Source organism: Colobus angolensis, unplaced genomic scaffold, assembly GCF_000951035.1.
Source record: "Colobus angolensis palliatus isolate OR3802 unplaced genomic scaffold, Cang.pa_1.0 Scaffold214, whole genome shotgun sequence".
Classification (NCBI taxonomy): domain Eukaryota; kingdom Metazoa; phylum Chordata; class Mammalia; order Primates; family Cercopithecidae; genus Colobus; species Colobus angolensis.
Genome location: NW_012115311.1, coordinates 219906 through 243187, shown reverse-complemented (window position 1 = coordinate 243187; position 23282 = coordinate 219906). Strand labels below are relative to the sequence as shown.

At 38.7% G+C, this 23282-nt stretch overlaps 1 protein-coding gene across 1 annotated transcript in view; it reads right to left on the bottom strand.

Annotated features, from left to right (window-relative positions):
* VWA8 (von Willebrand factor A domain containing 8) overlaps window positions 1–19587 on the bottom strand; it is a 402889-nt gene extending 383302 nt beyond the window's left edge. The window contains exons 1-2 of the mRNA XM_011943037.1: window positions 19330–19587; window positions 11235–11312 (exon numbers count right to left, since the gene is read on the bottom strand). Coding sequence (XP_011798427.1) covers window positions 11235–11312; window positions 19330–19492 — 241 coding nt within the window. The 5' untranslated portion in view covers window positions 19493–19587. The remainder of the gene's footprint in view (window positions 1–11234; window positions 11313–19329) is intronic.
* Between the last annotated feature and the right edge of the window lie 3695 nt (window positions 19588–23282).

The window sequence follows — 23282 nt, the reverse complement described above, 5'->3', positions numbered from 1 at the left end:
TCTTATATAATGAGAGGCAATTAGTCCAACTATTGAAAATAAGGCAGATCTTAAGTAGCAGCAGCCCTGCATCTTTGATTTTTTCCCAAGCTCTAACTCTATTAAGTAAGGGACTCTTAGGTAACACTTTCCCAGTGAAGTTTTGTGTAATTTTTGTCACTAATTCATTAAGCTTGACAAATAGCTGCAGTGATTGTTCTTTATTATCTACATTTACACAAAAACCATGCTATCATACTGATGAATTTCTCAAACCCAAAATTATTTACAGACTAAAGGAAAAAATTCTCTCCTCCTGTGGATTTTATGTCACAACTCACCATTTTAAATAAAGCACAATGTTGTAATTCTTACAGAAATCTTTGTGGGCCCTAATTGCTTGGATAAGAGTTCAGTGTGTCCAGTAAACCTTAAATGACCTCATATATAATTGGTCTACCAACTGCAACAAGATTATGTAAGCAAGCAGAAATATAACTCTGAGGTCAGGTTGAAAGTTATCTATTGAAAACCTGCTATGCTGGAGCACAACCTCATAAGGCAAACCCTGGAAGAAATACCATTTTTGATACAATATAGTTTAACTTCAAGCACAAAAGCATGAAAGAATTCCTTTTTGAAAACTGCCAAATTCATCTAAACCTTAAGATTCCGTTTCCACAGAGAAAAGTAAAAAAGCGTTTATCCACTTCAACACTTACAGGTGAGAGACTCGGGACTAAGATGATAAACGGAAGTTATAATGATCAAGGCAGGAGGTAACAAGACCTAGATCATAAAAAAAAAAAAAAAAAAAACCAAAGAGTAATCCAACTCTCATGTTTATGATGTGCCAGGTTAGATGCTGCAGTGGGGAAGATGTCCTGCTGTGCCCAATGCTGTGAAGACAGAAGCAATTCAGAGGAGAAGTTGATAGCTGACTGTAGACTATACATATTTATTATTTCAGGTGGTCAATGAATTAAGAAATTTTACTTTGATGAGATAATACTGTTTTTGTGTAGTTTTGCACCGAAGTTTAGATTTCCAGCTGAGAATATTTCTAGTCTTAAGCATCAGCCACTTAGCAGGATTTCTACCATTCTATTAAATTTTAAATATGAATATCAAGGTTCATATTTCGACATTGTGATTCTTATTATTCCTTCATTACTGTAAGATAATAGTGACTCTCAGTGCTCTAAACAATAAATTTGATAAAGATAGAAATAAAATAGCACTGTCATGCCTCAAGTAATTCAGTATTTTTAATAATCTTTCACACTTTTAAATTCCAAAAGAATTTTCTACCATACTGTTCTTCTCATTCCAGGACTTATTCTCAGGAAAATCAAGAGTAGCTAGTAAATAGCTAGAGGCATTGTAGCAGACTGTAAAAGGAAAACCAAACTGAAGTCAGGAAATCTGGGCTTTGCTACTAATTAATCAGTCTTCTGACCTCCTTCTCTGGTCCTACTTTCCTGGCTATGAAATCAAAGTTTCAGAGAGGATAATAATTGCTCGAGTCCGTTTCTTCAACAAAAGTCGATTTATGTTTCACTTGAAACTGTTAAATATCTAAAAAGCAAAAATATTTTTAGAATTAGGTAAATCAAAGCATAAATACAGGAAGAAAAGTAAGAGGGTATCAAACTTCAACAAAACACCATTGCCAAAGTATTTTAAAATACTTTTTAAACTCCAACACAGAAAAAAAAAAAAAAGTCCATCAAAATTCTCTCATAATCCAAAGCCATAATCTCTAATCAATCAAGTAACAGCCACAGTGAAGCCAAAGAACTATAATTCACTCCTTTTGGAAACAGTCCCCAAGAGAGGAAGAAAAAGTTCAACAAATACAATATTGGAACACAATGCAGTAAATGAATGCACAAAAACATGTTGTATTATGCAGGACAATTTATCTGTCTAATCAATATGTAGCAACCACATAATGCATATGTGGCTACTTAAGATTTTGGTTGATGTAGCTCAGTCACTTCTCTTACTTCAAGTTCATCAAACCCCTAGCTGACTTTTTCTTACAAATGGACACAGTTGCTCATAATGAGATTAGTAGAAACAATGCAACAATTTACTACTGGATAAAACATACGGTACCACCATCATCTTGATGTACAAAGGATAATAGAGGAGGAATACTTATATTGTGATTATGGTAGGAATAATGATGAATGAATAGCAAGAACAGAAAATACAAATTGGGTCTACAGGCTATCCAACGGCTTTCAATATTAACTCTTCAGGTAAATTTCAAAGAGCAAGCTACTAATAACAAAACACAAAAAGTTTTGATTACATAAAGAATGAATGAAAACTATAATAAAAATATGTAAACAAGAAAATGTGGTGATTTTTGGAGGTTTTTTGGTGACTTGCTCTCAGTCAGCCACTGTATTGCCCCTCAGTCATTTGCAAAATACTAAAATATATTTAAAGTCTGTGCTTTTAAAGTGTGTATTATTGCTAGGATCTGTTAAATCCTTAAAACTAATATAGATAATCTTGTGAATTCTCTCACTTAAGAAGATTCCCAATATAATTAAGCATTTGTGACTATGACAAGCACTTCAGCTGACTCCAGATATAATACGGCACCTTAGAAGCTAAAAGAAGGAATAGCTAATGCTATCCTCTGTTGAATGCTATCAGACAATGACAATGCCTCACATCTAGGTGAGATTGAAAATGCCAACATTCTTGCTACACTGCAAACACAGTACATTTGATCTCTGAAGGAAACTGAAGCTTATTTGAAATCCTACAGCCATTTGTAATCATGCAAACAACCTAACTGAGGGCAAATTAAAAATCAAATTTAGATGAAATGTATACAGAATTCATTTATTAAGAACAAGACTAAATGAAGACTAAAATATTTTTAGCATATCTCTTAAGCACAATCATAGCAGCCCTTAGTAATCCCCATACTCAACAGTGTCACAGGCATGGAATAATGGAAAACGAAAAGGAACAAGAATCAGGAGACTGGAAGAATGATTGTGTGGACAACCACATTTATTGAGCACTAAGCACCAGGTAGTATCCTACATATTTCACATATGCTATTTGATTTAATCATTATAATATATCCGTGAAGTTGAAACAATCACCCCTATATAGTCAAGGAGGCTCAGAGCTGTGAAATAACCTGCAGAAATTGGCATTGCTAGAAAGCAGTACAGCCAACATTTTAAACATAATATCCACCCCAGGAATCATTTTCCTACAGAACTCAAATTACATAAAAGTTTTCCCATTGTCAAGATTGGATATTATCCCTTGCCTCTCAAGTTTACTGTAAAACATTAGCTACACTCATAATAAGAGAAGACCCAGGAAGCAGGAAAAGTGCCCTTTTTCCCCAATTATCATGTGCCCATGGTATGTAAGGTATTATACATCTATTGTGTTCATTTTTCTCCAGACAAGTATAACAACTTATTGAAGGATTTATGTCATTAGTCTCACCTCTGGAAAAGAAAACCTACTAAAAATAATCCACTTAGGCATAACCATTAAATAATGAATATTAAAAATAAATATTCCCAACTCCCACTTTTAGTTAGGATGAAATGAGTTGCAAGAGAATTTTATTTCCAAACTAACCAACAGAATAAACCAGCTAATCTATAAAAATCACAATTTCCTAAAACTCATCACACAGCTAAGAAAACAAAGCCTACATGAACTAAATTCTAGAAAAGACTGAGCCTTTTCAAGGAAAGAATAGACCCTCAGCTAACTTTCACCCCTGGTAGAATGGCAGGAGGAAAAACAATCTGCCATAGATATGTCAGAAGAAACAAACTGAACTTTCAGCAAACTTATAATGGTCACACATAGGCAGACATAATGTACTTAAGAAGTCCCAGCCACAGAGAAAACCTGCATCCACCCACCTACTCTTTCCCAACAGTCCTTACAAGTACACAGGGATGTACACTACAGACCAAATACAGGGAAAGAGCTGAGACGTATTCTTTCTGAAGCATGCTGGACCTTTCCCTAGTGCAAGGCAACAGCCCACTAAAAGGCCAGTGGTAGGAGAGAAGAGGTGACAGAGATTCCTCCTAGGCACTCCAGGTCTTTATCCAGTGCAAGACAGCAGTTCCTTAAGGATGGTACTGGGGCCAGATAGCTGAGATAAATCCCTCAGAGGCACTCTTGGCCTTCAAGAAGTGGCCTCTGGAGGCTGAGGGCAGTACAACAAGACAAGAGACAGCTGAGTTGCAACAAGCAGAATACAAGACTGAATAGCAAAGAGAATTCCCCAGCATTCCAAAAATCTGGCAGCTACACAGCAGAGATTTTCACAAACCTCTTTGGCCCCAGGTTTGCCATAGTTTGTGAAGCTGGCATTAGAAGAGGGACTAAAATAAAAATAAAGAAATATTAAAGCTTGGAAAGCAATGAAATAACAAACGGACAAGCAACAGAAAAAAAAAATCAATAGTCAAAAGCTGTTTCCTTGAAAAGTTATTAGCATTGATAAACCCGTAGTAAGACTAATTAAAAAGAAAAGGAAAAAACACAAATACAAATTTCCAGTATCAGGAACAAAATAGAGAAATATCACTATAGATTCTACAGATATCACTAATCACTACAGATTCTCAGATATTTAACTAATAAAGGCTGTATTATGAAAAAATGGTGCCAATGAATTTAGAAGCAGAGATGTAACAGACCTATCTTTTTAAAATACAGCAGAACTATAAAATTCTTAGGAAAAAACACAGCATGTCTTTACAATCTTGGTGTAGGACAAGATTTCTGACACAATGAGCACTAACTTTAAAAAACAAATAATCAATAAATTGTGTGTAATCAAACTTTCTGCCAACCAAAAGATATCAATGAGAAAATGACTAAGCAAATAGATTGAGAAAAAGTATTCATAATACTTATACATGACAAAGTACCTGGATCCATAATGTATAAAAAACTTTTGCAACTCAATAATAAAATTTTTAAAAATTGAGGGTTTTTTTTAGTGGGCAAATGACTTCAACAGATACTTAAAAGTAGATATACAAATGGCCAATAAGCTCAGAAAAATATCTTGAACATCATTGTTCATCAGAAAAATGCAAAGTTAAACCACAGTGAGGCTGGGTGCAGTGGCTCATGCCCGTAATCCCAGCACTTGGGGAGGCCGAGGCAGGTGGATCACCTGAAGTAAGGAGTTCAAGACCATCCTGGGCCAACAGGGTAAAACCCTGTCTCTATTAAAAAAAAAACACAAAAATTAACTAAGCAATGTGGCATGAGCCTGTAATCCCAGCTACTTGGGAGGCTGAGGTAGGAGAATAACTTGAACCTGGGAGGCAGAGGCTGCAGTGAGTTCGAGATTGTGCCACTGTACTCCAGCCTGGGCGACAGAGCAAGACTCTGTCTCAATAATAGTAGTAGTAATAATAATAATAAATAAACCACAGTGAAAAGACAGGCATTACTGGAATAGAGTAAGGACCTCTGAAAGTTTATTCCTTCTTAAAAAACCAATAATAATGGCATAAATTGTCAAACTCAACTTCTTCTGAACTCCAGAAATCAAAAAGTTTTCAACAATCTCATATGCATTTATCCAAGAAAAGGAGTTAATTTGCCCTGACCCCATCCCCATGTCCCCAGCTCTGTGATTATCTTCGTTTTTTTTCTTTCTTTTTTCTTTTTTTGAGACAGGGTCTCACTTTGTTGCTCAGGCAGGAGGCTTGCAGTGGCACAATCATGGCTCACTGCAGCCTCAACCACAATAAAAAACAATATTTTATTTTTATTTTTTGTAGAAACAGGGTCTTAGTGTCTCACTATGTTGCCCAAGGTGGTCTCGAACTCCTGGCCTCAAGCGATCATCCCACCTTAGCCTCCCAAAGTGCTAGGATTACAGACGTGAGCCCAATTGTTTTACAACCAACTGCCCACAATCATGGTGAAACCAGCACCCTGGAAGTCACTGAAGTGAACAGAACTATTCAGAAGCCCCTCAAAAGTCTCATCCCCAGAAAATTATCCCTACTTGACCTGTCTGGCAGCTCCCTGAAATGATCCATTTTTAGAATTTGTCTTTATTTGATGTACTCAGAGCTACTGTATGCAAACAGCACTAACCCCGGGCATTTGTCAAAAAAAATCAACAATTGTTTAACATCACAGCTGCCTGAGGTAGCAAAAACATTTGGAGCTAACAAGAGGACAACCAAAAAACTTCAAAAACAAAAACAAAAACCGAAAATGAGACGTTCGTAGAAGGCTTTGAAAAGCTTCAGTGTATGCCTAGGAATTTGGAAGGCCGTGCATATATTCAGGAAAATCCTGAGAAGGACCTAATCTCTCACTTTCAGCTAACCTTGAGGGTCCACACAAGCAGAAAGAAAAGGTTGAGACACAATTGTAAGCTACCTATGGAGTGCTAAAACCATGCCCAACTTGCACACACAGACTCTCAGCAAAAGCCAAGAGACTTACTGATTCAAGGCACTAAAGAAATCTCTGTCCAAACATTAGCTGACCACTAAGCTAACAAGACAGGACAAAGAATACAGACTTTAAGGAAATAGAGTAGGAACATCACTAAGCAAAAAGCAGCAATACAAGGAGCAACCACAAAGCCTGGGAAGGAGAGATGATACTATTTAAAATGTCCACTTTCAATAAGAACAAAATTATAAGAAATAAAGAAATAGGAGAGTATGGCTCATACATACAGAAAAAAAGGAGTCAATAAAAACTCTCTGGGTATGCCAGACATTTGACTAAGTAGAAAAACACTTTAAATAAACTATCATAAATACATTCAAAGAATTAAAAGAAATCATGTCTAAAGAAGTATGACAACAATGTCTCATGAAACACAGTACCAATAAAGAGAAATTATAAAACAAGATCCATATAAAAATGCTGAACTTGAAAACTCTGATAAAATTAACCAGAGGGGCTCAACAACAGATGTGAGGAGGCAGAGGAAAGAATCAGCAAACTTGAAGATTAGTCAATTGAGATAATCCAATCTAAGGAAGAGAAAGAAGAAATTATAAAGAAAAATGAACTGATTCTCACAGACTTGTAGGGCACCATCAAATCTATCAAATATAATGGGAGTCCTACAAGGAGAGAGAGAAAAGGGAATAAATAAAAAATAATGAAAAATAATAGCCAAAATCTTGCCAACTTTGATGAAAAACATTAATTTGCACATCCCATCCAAGAAGCTCAACAAACTCAAAACAGGGTAAATTCAAAGAAATCTATGCTTAAATACACCCACAGTCAAACTATCAAAAAGCTGAAGAGAGAATCTTGATAGCAGAGAAAAACTGATTCATCATATAAAAAGGATCCTTGCTAAGATTGATAACTGACTGCTTTTCAAAAACTAGGAAGTCCACAAACAGTAAGAAGACATATTCAAAGTGCTGAAAAAAAAACTGTTGACCGAGAATTCTATTTCCAATAAAATTATCCTTCAAAATACACAGGGGAAATGAAGACATTTCCAAACTGAAAAAAAAAAAAGTGATAATTCACCACTAGCAGACCTGCCATATAAGAAGATACTTACTAAAGGGAATCCTTCCTTTAAGCTGAAATGAAAGCACACTAGACAGTAACTCAAATCCACATGAAGAAATAAAGATTATCAGTAAAGGGAACTACATAGAAAAAATAATAATGACAATGTAACCATATTTTTGTTTCTAACTCTTTTCTTCTGCCTGATTTTAAAAACTTCATAAAGCAATAATTATAAAACTGTGCTGATAAACTTTTAATGTATAAAGATATAATTTGTATGACAATAATAACACAAAAGAGGTGGAAGGGAACAGAGCTACACTGGAGTAGTTTATATACTATTGAAACTAAGTTACCATTAATCTAAACAAGATTGTTTTAGGTTAAAGTGTTAATTACAATCCCCAGGATGACCACTAATAAAATAATTCAAAAAAAAAAAAAAAAAACCAGTGGGCCAGAGTGTAAAGGACAGATTACAGAGGCATTTAGAGGGTAGAGTCAATGGAACCTTAGGTTAGATTAAAGTGAGATATTCTCCCTAGACACACCTGTGTATTTCCTTGTAAAATCATTTTAGCAAAAGAACACCATTAAAACAATTTATCCAGAACCCGCCCCTCCTCATAATCTAATCACCCTTGATATCTGATCAGAGTCCTCATCTTCCACCATCCCCCAGGTGATGTCTGATCACCCCAGCCTGTCATCAGCAAGAATTCTGTTAGGTTGGCTTAGCCAGAATCTCCCTTAACCCTGACATTTCCTCTTAATAATTTTCTATCCACCAACTCCCACACCGTTCCTTGGCTATAAATTACCACTTGCCCATGCTGCATTGGGAGTTGAGCCTGATCTCTCTCCCCCACTCCAAGACTCATAGTGACAGTCCTGAAAAAGTCTTCCTTACCTAGCTTTAACACATATCATTGATTTATTTTTTCTTTAACAGAGCACATAGTCTAGTGGAAGAATCTGAAGAGTGAACAAAAAGCTATTCTATATCATGACCAACGACTGGAACAAAGAATAGGAGAGGCGAGTGGCATGAGATGAGGCTAAGACTAGATCAAGAAATTAATAGCTAAGGATAGACCTTTGTTCCCAAAATACTAAAAACTCATTTAAAGAATTTTGAGAAAAGAAGTGACACGATTTTGGGCAAATAATCATTGTAAGTCATTAGGGAAATGCAAATCAGAACCACAATGAGATGTCACTTCACATGTCTGATGATGGCTGTGATAAAAAAGACAATCAATAACAAGCATTAGTGAGGATGTGGAAAAACTGGAATCCTCACACATTGCCAGTTAGAATGTAACATGGGGTAGATGATTTGAAAACCATATTGGTGGTCAGGCGTGGTGGCTCACGCCAGTAAACCCAGCACTTTGGGAGGCTGAGGTGGGCGGATCACCTGAGAACAGGAGTTTGAGACCAGCCTGATCAACGTGGTGAAACCCCATCTCTACCAAAAAATACAAAAATTGCTGGGTGTGGTAGCCTGCACCTATGGTCCCAGCTACTGGAGAGGTTAAGGACCCGGAGGTTGAACCTGGGAGGGGGAGGTTGCAGTGAGCCGACATTGCGCCACTGCACCCCAGCCTGGACCACAGAGTGAGACCCTGTCTCAAAAAAAAAAAAATCACTTTGCCAATTCCTTGAAATATTAAACATAGAGTTACCACGTGACCTAGCAATTTCTCTTCTAGGTAAAACCCAAGAAAGTTGAAAATGTGTCCATATAAAAACTTGTATATGGATGCTTGCAGTAGCATTATTCACAATAGTCCCAAAGTGGAAACAATCTAAACGTCCATTGACTGATGAAGCGATGAGCAAAATGTGGAATATCTACACAATGGAATATAATTTAGCCATAAAAAGCAATGAACGACAGCATCAATAAACCTTGAAAACATTATGCTAAGATAAGCAAGATACAATGGCTACATATTACATGATCCCATTTATATAAAATGTCCAAAATAGACAAATCTATAGAAACAGAAAGTATATTAGTGATTGCTAAAGGCTGGGAAGGTGGCGGGGGAGAGAGAAGAAAGAAAATGGGAAATGACTATTAATGAGTATAAAGTGTCTTCATGGAGCGATGAAAATGTTAGATAACAGTATGGCTGCACAACTCTGAATAAACTAAAATTACTGAATTGTACAATATAGAAAGGTGAATTTTATGGTATATGAATTATATCTCAACAAAGCTGCTTTAAACCAAAAACCATGATGAGTTACTTTTTCACATCTAGCAGACTAAGATTAAAAAGACTGTTGACAACGATGTAGAACATCACTGTCGGTCAAAGGTAAAATGGTACAACTGCTTTGGAGAATTCTTCGGCAGTGTGTTAAAAAGTTAAACAGGCATCTATAGTATGACATATCAATTCAACTCCTAGTTTTTCTTACTCAAGAGTTATACCTGATGTAAACGAGTTGATGGGTGCTGACGAGTTGATGGGTGCAGCACACCAACATGGCACAGGTATACATATGTAACAAACCTGCACACTGTGCACATGTACCCTAGAACTTAAAGTATAATAATAAAAAAAAAAACAAACTGATAACTACGAGAATTGTATAGGAATGTTCACAGCAGGCTTAAAATGAAAGCCATCCAAATGTCTATCAATAGGAGAATGGATAAATAAACTGTGGTATCTTTACACAATGGAACATTATTCAGGAATTAAAAACAAACTGATAGGTACAGCAACATAGATGAATCTCAAATTAATGCTCTTCATGAGAAAAAAAATACATACACACATAAAACCATACCATGTGATTCTATTTATATATAGCTAAAGAAGAAGCAAAACTAATCTACCATCATTAAAAAAAAATAAAAAGAACAGTGATTTCCAGGGCAGGGTAAAGGGGTAGGAACACAAGAGAACATTTGGGATAATTAATGTAATATTGGTGGTTATACAGGTTTATAAAATTGTCAAAACCAACCAAAATAAATACTTAAGATCTGTGCATTGTTCACAATAGCAAAGCCTTGGAACCAACCCAAATGCCCATCAATGACAGACTGGATTAAGAAAATGTGGCACATATACATCATGGAATACTATGAAGCCATAAAAAATGATGAGTTCATGTCCTTTGCAGGGACATGGATGAAACTAGAAACCACCATTCTTAGAAAACTAACCCAGGAACAGGAAACCAAACACCGCATGTTCTCACTCATAATTGGGAGTTGAACAATGAGAATGCATGGAGACGGAGGGGAACATCACACACTGGAGCCTGTCAGGGAGTGGCAGTCTAAGGGAGGGAATAGCATTAGGAGAAATACCTAATGCAGATGATGGATTGATGCATGCAGCAGACCACCATGGCACGTGTATACCTATGTAACAAACTTGCACATACTGCACATGTATCCCAGAGCTTAAAGTATAATTAAAAAAAAAAAAGTTCTGTGCATTATACGTAAATCTTATTCCAGGTAAAAAAGAAACAGTAGGATATGAGAAAAATAAATGTTTCCACTGTTTTAAATACTCCAGAACAAAAATCAGTTAAAACAAGATTGGCATAATATTGATAAATGTTGAAGCTGGAAGATAAAAACATTAGGTTTATACTATTCTCTCTAGCTTTATGCAACTCTGATAATTCCCATAATGAAAAGTTAAAAGTTATTCATTCACATATTAATAAATATTTCTTACTGTAGTTCTGTGGCACAAGTTCTGGATTCTTAGGAATTTTCAATTTGTAGGATACATCTCCAATATTAACTGTATCACCTAAAAAGAGAATTTAAAAACAGAATAATTATAAGAGACAAATGAGAAAACCATAGACTATGCTACAATGCTTGTCCTGACCTACAGGGAGGGATGTTGCAGAAATGTACTACACAGCTGTCTATATGTCAAGTGCTATGCTCTAAAACTTCTATTCAAAGTATATATGTATAAAGGAGAAGTGAGGCATCAGTGAAATTCACATTTTAAATGCTATGTTAGCAAACAAACAAAAATCATGATAAAATACATCAACAAGCTTTATTTCATGAATAGCAACATTAATATAAGCAAAAACAATACAGAAGAATGCATTTTTTTAAAGATCATTCAAAGCATCCACAGAGTAAAATCCGTTTTTTTGTTGTTGTTTTTTTTTTATTGAGACAGAGTCTCGCTCTGTCGCCCAGGCTGGGGTGCAGTAGCAGCAATCTCAGCTTGCTACAAGCTCCGCCTCCCGGGTTCACACCATTCTCCCGCCTCAGCCTTCGGAGTAGCTGGGATTATAGGCACCCGCCACCACACCTGGCTAATTTTTTGTATTTTTAGTAGAGACAGGGTTTCATCATGTTAGCCAGGATAGTCTCGATCTCCTGATCTTGTGATCTGCCCACCACGGCCTCCCAAAGTGCTGGGTTTACAGGCGTGAGCCACCGCACCTGGCCTTTTTTTTTTTTAAGACGGACTCTCATTCTGCCGCCCAGGCTGGAGTGCAGTGATGTGATCTTGGCTCACTGCAACTTCTGCCTACTGGGTTCAAGTGATTCTCCTGCCTCAGCCTCCCAAGTAGCTAGGATTACAGGCGTGTGCCACCACACCCAGCTAATTTTTGTATTTTTAGTAGAGATGAGGTTTCGCTATGTTGGCCAGGCTGGTCTCAAACTCCTGACCTCAAGTGATCCGCCCACCTCGGCCTCCCAAAGTGCCAGGATTACAGGCATGAGCTTCCACGCCCGGCCCATAGAGTGTTATCTTTAACACACATCCTGAACCTTTTTATATATATTCGTACACCCTTATTTTCACTATATACAATTTCAAATTAACCAGCAACATATCCTCAAACTTCAATATTTCTAAGTGCATAAAAGGAATAAAGCCCCAGTGGCATAAATGCCAAGAACTGGCCAGGTAGTGGATCACAATGGGAACTGGACTCATTGGGAAACAGGGTGGTGATCAATGAGGCACATCTGCTATAGACAAAAGGAAAAAGTTATGACATTCATATGGACCAGGCATCTGCCATCCCTGCCTTAAACACTGATGTTCATGGCCATTTTCTGTTACCATCCTATACTTTCATCAGTCATTTAATCCACACCAATGTCCCAACTCTGACCTCTATACAATGTTTTTTTTTTTCCAGTTAAGGGTACTCTTCAAACACCATATACAACTAACTCTTTAATGTCTATTTTGGCTCAGATCTCTCTCCTGAGTTTCATACCTGCCAGTAGCCTACTGGACACTTTACCTAGATATTCCAGAGACAATTCAACAAACATACAGAAACAGAATTCTATATTATCCGTTGTGTGCGCCCAACCACCTCTAACCAGATCTACCTCTTGTATTCCCATCTCGGTGACTAACACTTTATCTCCTCAGCCTAGAAGGCCTTCCACATCTCTCTCACACCACTTGCCCTCTACACAACTACTCCTGAAATATCTTCATCTCCCCATTGAACCTTCCCGAACTTTTCCTCTAGCACAAATTGATCACTCCATTCATCTTTCTGATAGCACAGGCTCTGACTTATGCTTTTGTAATGGAAATACAAATTCAAGGAGATAAGAGACATTTTCTAACAATTAAAGAAGAGCTTTTTATCTACTTCCAAAATAGAGATAGGATATTCTATTTCCACTAAATACTGAGTATTTAGTACACTTAGAATTTGTACTAAATTGCTAGAATATTCTGTTTCCGCTTAAAAGATACACTCGGAATTTATAATATTTTTTCTTTTAAATGCCAATATTTACAACACACTGGAAATGTCATCCTTTGCAACTATTTAAACTTACCAGGAAAACTTTAGCTATCAACCTAAAAATGTTTAAAGGGATACACATTTTTAAAATCCTCCTAACAGATAAATAAGAAAAAGTTTTGAAGACTACTGTTTAGTCTACAAGACTCTTTTTTTCTTGGTACAAGGCCTAAGTTTTAATCATCATTTTATCCGCAATACCTGAAACCTAACAGATATTCAATAAATGTTTGACAAATGAATAATTATAATTTTAAATTAAATATTTTCTTAAGTATTGCTTTTAAGCTCTAATGATTTTCTCTTTTGAGAACATCCCACCTACTAATGTGCTTATAAGTCAAGTCATTTGTAATGATTTGTAATGTAATGTAAGTGAGATAGTTTAAATACTCTCTAAAGGGGAATAAGAATACTCACAAGACAACAGATAACATAATTTAGGCAAAAGAAGCTAATGTATGCCTTTCTTCAACTAAACTGTGGGTTTACTTGAACTAGACTCAAATACTACTGAAGTGCCTATAGTGCCTGAACCTTGTTGGATTTCTGATTGGTTCAGTTCATAGGGGCTGTTAAGAAGTACACTTCAGTCTTTATTATTCTCCTGAGAATCTTCATAATGGCCCTTCTGGTGCACCATATCCTCTCAAGTCTTAAATGTTTGTATGCAGCCATTCATTGAGCATTCAATGGTCTCACTTTGACCAGAACAGCAAGAACAGAAAGAATTATTCAACTGATGTAACATCATGGCTTGTAAATTCCATAGTGAGACCAAGTAAGTCCATTAAGTTGGTGACAAAGAGTAGCAACAACGCCCAAAGTTTTGGTGAATCTCTCAAAATTAAGAAGCTAACCAAAAGGGGCAAATTGTTAACTTAAACCAAATTTGGTCTAAGGATGCCTCCGTACTTGGAGTCCTTATGTAATGAATTGCAACATAACTTTGTATGTAAATTAACTGAAACCAGAACTTAGGAGTATACTTTGGTAACAAATAGATGAGTCTTAGCCAATCTAAGCGGCTGAGCTTTGGTCAACCACAGGCTGCCAACTGATGAGACCGTGTTCAAGTAAGGCAAACACTGAGTTATAGCCAAGTAAGCTGTTTCTGTACCTTACCATTTTCTGTCCATAAATGCTGCGTGCTCACATTGCAGAATGGAGCTCTCTGAGCTTATTCTGGTTCTGAGGACTGCCCAATTCACAAATTGTTCTGTGCTTAAATTTTGTTAAGTTTAGTGAGTCTAAAGTTTCTAACCGTAGCTTTGACAAAGAAGTTGGTTTCATGAGGGTTTTTCAACAGTGGCACTATGAACATTTTAGGCCGGATAATTTTTTGTTGTGAGGGGCCGTCCTGTGTGTCATGGACTGTTTAGCAGCATCACTGGCCTCTATGCACTAGATGCCAGTAGCACCCCTCCCTCCTGGTTCTGACAACCAAAAAGAAACATCTCCAGACACTGCCAAATGTCCCCGATGGGGGGAAATCATCTTGGGTTGAGAACAACTGGGTTAGTGTTATCATTTTTATACACACTAAACTTAGACCCAAGAGAAAACTAAATATATCAGCAATTCCCACACTAGTCTATGGGTCCCTAATGCGGATCTGCCTAATGATTTATAAGCTTACCATTGTTCTAAGCCTTTCTGTTAAATTCTTGAATATACAATGGGGTCAGAATATCCTCAGGGTCAAAATAACCTGCTGCAGGTTCAAAGTAGTTAATAATTTCCCCAAGGTTCAATACCTGATAAATACAAAGCTTAGACCAAAACCATAGTATAGTTCTTTCCTCTTTACACTGTATCTCTCAGTTGAAGTCACAGTTCTATATTTTCCCTCCTCAAAGTTGTTACCATCTACTCCTATTGTAGCCCAAGGATATAATGTTAAAATAACAAAAATTCATGTAGATAGATGTTTATTGCAGTGTTTATACATTTTAGACAACGTGAACGTCCAAGAATGAGACATTAATAAAATAAATTATATAGACAAACATATAAACTTAGTAACTATATTAAACAATCATGTACAATATTTATTACCATGTTAATATGTTCACAATAATGGATATAATTATAAAACATACATGATCCCATTTCTTTAAAAAAACATGTATCTGTATAAATATACATATCATCCAGGCACAGTGGCTCACATCTGTAATCCCAGCACTTTGGGAGGCAAAGGTAGGCAGATCACTTGAGGTCAGGAGTTCGAGACCAGCCTGGCCAACATGGTGAAACCCCAACTCTACCAAATATACAAAAATTAGCTGGGGTGGTTCCTATGGTTTGCCTGTGTCCCCACCCAAATCTTATCTTGAATTGTAGCTCCCATAATCCCCGTGTCATGGGAGGGACCCAGTGGGAGGTAACTGAATCATGGGGGCAGGCTTTTCCTGTGCTGTTCTCGTGGGAGTGAATAAGTCTCACGAGGTCTGATGGTTTTATAAAGAGGAGTTTCCGTACACAAGCTCTCTTGCTTGCCACTATGTAAGACATGACTTTTCTCCTCCTTCACCTTCCACCATAATTGTGAGGCCTCCCCAGCCATGTGAAACCATGTGAGCCCATGAAACCTTTTTTTCTTCATAAATTACCCAGTCTCTGGCATGTCCTTATAGCAGTATGAGAACAGACTAATACAGGTGCACACCTGTAGTCCCAGCTACTTGGGAGGCTGAGGCAGGAGAATCACTCAAACCCAGGACGTGGAGGTTGCAGTGAACCAAGACCGCACCACTGCACTCCAGCCTGGGTGACAGAGCAAGACTCCGTCTCAAAAATAAATAAATAAATAATTATACATATATATGTAATCTGATAGGATTAATGCTAAAAAGTTGATAATTATAAATTTGGATGGATTATGTTTTAGGGAATTTGTATTTATCACTCTTATACAATAAACATAGATGGCTGTGTAAAAGTATTTTAGAGTATTTCTATAAACAAATTTACTTCATATACAAGGGTCATAAAGAAAATACTGTGAATCCCTTTAATAATAATGGTGTTAAAGGAGAGCACCAAAATGTCATGATATATTTATACAGTTATGTTTCTAGGTTTATCATTTGATCTATAGTATATTTGAATGCATTTAACATCAGAGTCCCACTGAAACATCTTGCTTGGCTCCATCTGTAAAAACACTACAATAATCTTTATTGAAAACTCTCTGCAGTAGATATCCTTGTTAACCTTGTTAACCTCTTTGCTCTTAAAAACCAAGAGATAGTAATTTTAATGGAAGTATAAAGAGATATAAAGAATTTACAATTATAGATACTTATACTATCTGACAGCAAAGGATAAAAAGCAGTGGGTTTGGTTTTAATATAAGTGAGCTATTTTCCGTCTGCTTATCAGGCTTAACAAAGGTCCTCTCTTGAGAGCAAACAAGGCAATTCCAGCCTCTCCAGCTCCTTCTCTGTATGAACTTTCACATAATAAGCCACTGAATGCTTATTAGGTACAAAGTGTGGGCAGGCACCAAAGGAATATACAGAAAAATAAAACAAATACTCCAGGAGAAATAACACCAGTATATAACTTAAATCTATTATTTATGAACTTTATTTTTCTTTTCAAACTATTAGGAAACAATGTCAATTACACAGAGAGGAGATAATCAGCTACTGGTCACATGTATGAATGCAGCTGAGAGCATCTTCCCAACATAAGATGTAATCCATTATGGCCTATTGCTATTTGTAGTTTTACACTTGTCCGTGTATGATCTCTGATTCAAAATGGGACACTCCCATCTTGATGGCCTTACTCTCAGGCCTCAGAGTAGTCGAAAGTGTGCTGTCCATTTACCTGGCTCACAATTGCTCTTACTCGAGTCCAGATCTCTGGTGGGTTCCCAGCTTCATTCAGCCACAGTACTCACACCTTCAAAATATACTTCTTGTGCTCTGATCCTGCCAGAGCGAATGACTGATTTAAAGAAGATAATATGTTCTCTGTAATATGTCCATGACTCTCACATTTGAAGCAAAGCCTATACTTTGATTTACTGGCTATAACAAAATTTGAGAACATTTACAACTAATCTACCAATACGTATATAATACAGACTTTAAAAACTCACACTCATATGTGTTTCTAATGTTTTTACAATCAACATGTATTATCCATGTACAAAGAACAACTGTTTTTAAAAAGTTCAGGTCAATTCAGTCTGCTAAATCTGCCTACCCAGATAGTCTGGACAGTCCTGAATCTAAAAAAAACTTGGTTTCATGTCTTCTAGAGAAAGGCAAGGAAACAGAATAATTCTCAAATAGCTAAAACTGTACATACTGAGAATAAAAAAACTAACTTTTATTGAGCATTAATATGTGCCACAGATAATATTAATTAATAAATCCTCACAACAACCATAATAGATATATTCTTCTTATCCTTTTACAGTTAAGAAAACTGGGACACAAAGTTAAGTAATCTACCCTCAACGACCCATGGTTAGATAGCGCATAAGTGGATTCCAACCCAGACTGCTTAACTCCAAAACCCAACCTACAGTTTATGCTACACTTCCACCTTTGACCTCTGCCTTCTAGGGCAAAGGAGCAAAAAACAAAGAACACACAAAAAAGTTAAAAAACAAATGAATAAACAACCTAGAAGTGAGAGTAATTGAGAAAAAGCAAAAAAAAAAAAAAGAAAAAAAAAGAAAAATTTGAAATTGCAACACTATGGTGGGGGATGGGGGGGTGTATGTCTTGAATGAATAAAATAAAATGCATGGGACCTAAATATACTTTTTTCTTTTTTTTTTTTTTTTTGAGACGGAGTCTTGTTCTGTCGCCCAGGCTGGAGTGTAGTGGCGCCATCCTTCTGCCTCAGCCTCCCCAGTAGCTGGGATTTCAGGCGCCCGCCACCACGCCCAGCTAATTTTTTTATATTTGTTTTTACTAGAGACGGGGTTTTACCGTGTTAGCCAAGATGGTCTCGATCTCCTGACTCCGTGATCCGCCCGCCTCAGCCTCCCAAAGTGCTGGGATTACAGGCGTGAGTCTCCGCGCCCGGCCCGTATGTTCATTTCTTAGCAAGGAAAACTGAGGGTTGGGGAAGAATGCAAGAGGACAACGAAACCTACAATTTCACAGTGAAAACCTGTTATTCCAGGCAGCACTGACATTGACAAAATCTTGTCTAGAATCACTTCACCATTTAAGGGTAGCAACAACAGGCATCCTTTCCTTAACCATCACAGTAACTCTAACTCCACGAACACACAAGAAAAAGAATTCCTAAAACCAGCTCAAGTAGAGCCAAAAAATACTCAGCCTAGAAATCAAAGCATGTGATTCTAGCATAGTCATTAGTTGTGTGTTCTCCAGCGAATCACTTTTCCCTTCTGGGTTTCAATTACCTCAATTGTAGAGGCAAGTGTTTTAACTAAATTAAGGTGTAACTGTCAGCTCTAAGAATTATGTGAAACTTTAAAGAAAACTCCTGTGAAACTTGGAAATGCTCCAGGATGCATTTAAAACACCGTGAACTATGGGTTCTTTGGCGAGAATGTTCCCTTCTAAGCCGTCCCAAGCCCTGGCTAGACCATGACACAGACCGGTTTCCAGGCCCTTGAGGCTCAGAGAGCAAGGTCAAATCCAGCTTTCAATAATTCCATAGGGCTGAGGCATTAACCTCTACGAGTATTATAATCTAAGATTCTGTGGTAAGGGCAGAATTCTTTACTTCTGGGGGTAAAGGCAGCGGCAGGGGAAGGAGAAATCACTATTATAGGTCATCAGAAACCTTAGTTCAGACCCCTCCGGTTGCAGAATTAGGCACAGAGAGTGCGAGCGCCCTGCCACAATACACAGCAGTTAGCGCCGAGGTCGGGACTAGAACCTCGATCTTTGAGCTCCCCGATCGGCAAACGGTCCTTCCAAGTGCAGCGAAGCAAGAGAGGAGAGGCGACGGCGCGCGGGGGCCCGGCACAGAGCGCAGGGGCACCAGGGAGGGCAGGAGCGCACCCAGAGTTACCTGTGTCGGCCCCCGAGCCGGCGTGCAGCAGTCTGACCTCTGGCCACTGCCTGTCGCCACCCGGTCTGCGCTGCACCACCTGCCGCAGGAGCAGCCGCATGCGCCGCGAGGCCGGGCCGCCGTGGCCTCCGGGTGCCCCGAGGAGTAGGAGCCGGGATTGCATGGGGCCGGAGACACTGCCGGGGACAGCGAGGGGGCCCGGGGGTCGAGGTGCGTCCCGGGCAGGCAGCGTGAGGAGGCGCAGACAAGCAGACAGGAAGCGGCACCTAGCCGAGTCCGCCGGAAACTCCTTCCCCCTCGGCGCAGCCGGCTCAGTAGACTCGGCCCGGCCCAGCTCGGCCCTGCATGGCCCACGCGGGCTGAAAGAGCCTGCGGAGCGTCTAAGAGCCGGCACCGTCCCGAGACGGCCCGAGCCGCGGGGGTACGCCGAGCTCCGGCGCTGGGGTCTGGCGCGCGCCTCGCAGTCCCTGAGACTGTCTGTTCACCTGGATGCACCAGGCCTTCACCTCGCCTTTTCCTCTGCGATCCCACAGAATCTCAGGAGTTCAGGGAGAGCCAAGGGTTTTAGGAGCATTTGTCGGTGAGGCTCTTCAGATGCTTGCACCAAGTCTTCGTTTCTTAAGTATAGGGAGCTTTCCATGTACTCGGCTTCAGATTTCGGAAACTGAGAAAACATGCACAAGATCATGGGAACTTTCATAACTGTCTTGATTCACTGTAACCACACTAGTGTTTCCAAACCTTACGTGAAAGCGTTACCCTTTGTCCCTTTCGTGGTGGTTGTTTCTGTGTTTTATTACCGCTTCCTAAATTCTAAGGGAAAAAAATCACATCTTAATGATAGGTAGAAATTACTCAAATATCAGAAAGGATCCAGATCAAGCACTTTTCCAGTCATGCTGTAATACAAGAATTATATAAAGATAATTTATGTCTTTAGTAAAGGAAAAAGTAGGACACTGGCTAAGGCTGCCTCCCTCTCGTACATTCCAACATGGGAAACGGCCCTACCACAAAGGAAACTAAGCCTAATGTAATTAGACTGCATCCCCAAAATGTCACAGTGAATTAACAAAGGCAAAATGTGAGACAAGTTATACAAACAAACATCAAAAAGAAGTCAGAAGACCTCACTTTCAGCTAAAGACCTTGCTAATTCTAGAGCTGCCGCTGTCTAAATACATAGCACCTACCCTGCGTCTAACCCTGTGATGAGTGCTGAGAAGAGGGTAATAGAGTGGAGGCTGTAAAAGTCAAACAAGGCTAGGTAAGGAAGGTTTTGGGCATCCAGTGGAAGATCTTGGACTTGAGGAATGAAGGCTGAACCAGGCTTCTAACCTAGATGAGGAGACAGTGAAAATAAAGGTAATAAATAGTTACACAATATATTATGACATCATTTCATGTGTATCTTCTCATTTAATCCTCATAGCAACCCTAAGACATAAATTTAGGATGTAAGTTTATCAAATGCTTTTCCTACTTTGAGCACATCCTATGCATCAAGATTTTAATGAATTACCTCATTTCACATAAAAATGCTTTGATTGAGGTACTATTATTCTCCATTTTACAGATGAAGAAACTGAGGCTGGAAGAATTAAATACCTCGGTCAATATATCTCCATTTAATCTCACTGGAACTCAGTAGACACCTGAAAGAATGGGAGAACAACCTAAGGCAATTTTGCAAAATGATTGATATAAGCACTAAGAGCTCTTGGAGTTAAGACAATGGAGAGATCCACACAAGTTAGAGCATTCAACAACATTTTTTGCTTAGTTTTATTTTTTTAGAGACAAAGTATCACTCTGTTGCCCAGGCTGGCGTGCAGTGGCAATATTATAGCACACTGCAACCTCGAACTCCTGAGCTCAAGTGATCCTCCTGCTTCAGCCTCCCTAGTAGCTGAGACTACAGGTACACACCACTGTGCCTGGCTAATTTTTGTGTTTTTGTTTTTGTAGCAGTGGAGTCTTGTTATGTTGCCCAGGCTGGTCTCAAGCTCCTGGCCTCAAGTGATCCTCCTGCCTCAGCCTCCCAAAAACAACATTTATTGAGTAACTGCTGTATAAACAGTACCCTGCTAGATACTGTGAATCAATGGGCTTACATTAGGTATTGATGATAAATATACAAATAAAGAATTGCAATACAGTGAGGCATGTGTCAGAGATTTAGGTTCAACATACTGTGGAGTGGATTGCTGCACCTGGAAGGGAGGTCAGCAAGTTTTCACAGAGAAGGTAGTGTTTGAAATGGTTTTTGTAGGATATATTATACAAGAGTTTGTCAGGCTGAGACAAGTCAAATCTGGCAGACAGATCATGTACAGAGAGAGAGAAAGAAACAGCTGAAAGTACAGGGCATGACTGAGAACCAGAGAGTGATTCAGTGTGTCTAGAGGTCAAGTATATATAATAGTTTGTAAGAATAAGACCAGAAAGAGAATCTGGGGCCATGTTGCATGCCAAGAGAAGGAGTTTGCACATTAACCTCCAGGAAATGGAAGCCTTTTTAGAGCGACAAAGCTACAATAGGGAGGAAAGAATAAGACCAGAAAGAGAATCTGGGGCCATGTTGTATGCCAAGAGAAGGAGTTTGCACATTAACCTCCAGGAAATATGAAGGTTTTTTAGAGTGACAAAGCTACAGTGGGGAGGAAAACTTTGAGCCCGAGGAAAGGCAGCACCTGAGCTTAATTGTGAATGCTATTTAGGACTGGATAAACACAGAGGAGGGGAATAGAGCCTAAGTAGAGACTTGGAGTCCTGACAGAGTTAAGTTACAGGGGCCATGAGACCAGCTGGATGAGGAGGTTAATCTTTAGAAAGTAGTAGAAGGTGTTGGCAGAGCAGGAGGAGAAGGTTACAGAGTGAAGAATCTTGAGTAGCTGGATGAAGTCGGACTTCATCCGATGAGCAAACTGGGCAGCTACTGGACTTTTGACTGTGTTTTAGGTGGTAACATACTGTGAATTGAATTAGGAAGACGGGAAGCATCAAGTGCTAACTATGTGGCAGTAAAAATAGTCTCTACTTGAAATGATGAACAGTGCTGATGGCAATGAGACTGAATGGGAAAGAATGGACCTTCACAAGGTTTTTAAAGATGAACCAAAGGTGTTTTGTTTTAAAAGATGTTCATCATAATCTGTGTAAAGTCTCTCAAATTCTTACTAAAATATCTGATCACATGCTTATTAAAAAAATAAGCTACCAGCTGGGCACAGTGGCTCACACCTATAATCCCAGCACTTTGGGAGGCTGAGGTGGGTGGATCACCTGAGGTCAGGAGTTTGAGACCAGCCTGGCCAACATGGTGAAACCCTGTCTCTACTAAAAATACAAAAATTAGCTGGGCATGGTGGTGGGTGCCTGTAATCCCAGCTACTCGGGAGGCTGGGGCAGGAGAATCGCTTGAACCTGGGAGGCAGAGGTTGCAGTGAGCTGAGATCACGCCACTGCATTCCAGCCTGGGCAACAGAGTGAGACTCTGTCTCAAAAAAAAAAAAAAAAAAGAAAAAAAAAATCACACTACCAAAAGCTAGTATTGACTGTCAAGCTCTTTCCAGAGTTTGGAAGGAGTATTTTTTACATACCACATTAATATAACTTGATGAAAAATGCAACTAATAATCCTTCCATGCTATGTCTGACTGAAAAAAAGGTGGGTGCTCCACTCCTCCACTGTCTACACCAGCTAAGAAATCAAAGGTTCATACCAGTAGTTCCCAGACTTTTGTGTGCATCCCAATTACCTGCAGAACTTACTAAAATGCAGATTATAGGGTTTCGTTCCTCCCTCCACCCAGAGATTCTGAGTCAATAGGTCTGAAAGGGCCCAAGAATATTCATCTTTAGTAATACCTATATGAAATCACCCATGTGCCACACATTTCAGTCACGAAGCTGGACAACTGTTCTTTATAGGGAGGGAAAAAGGAAAATCA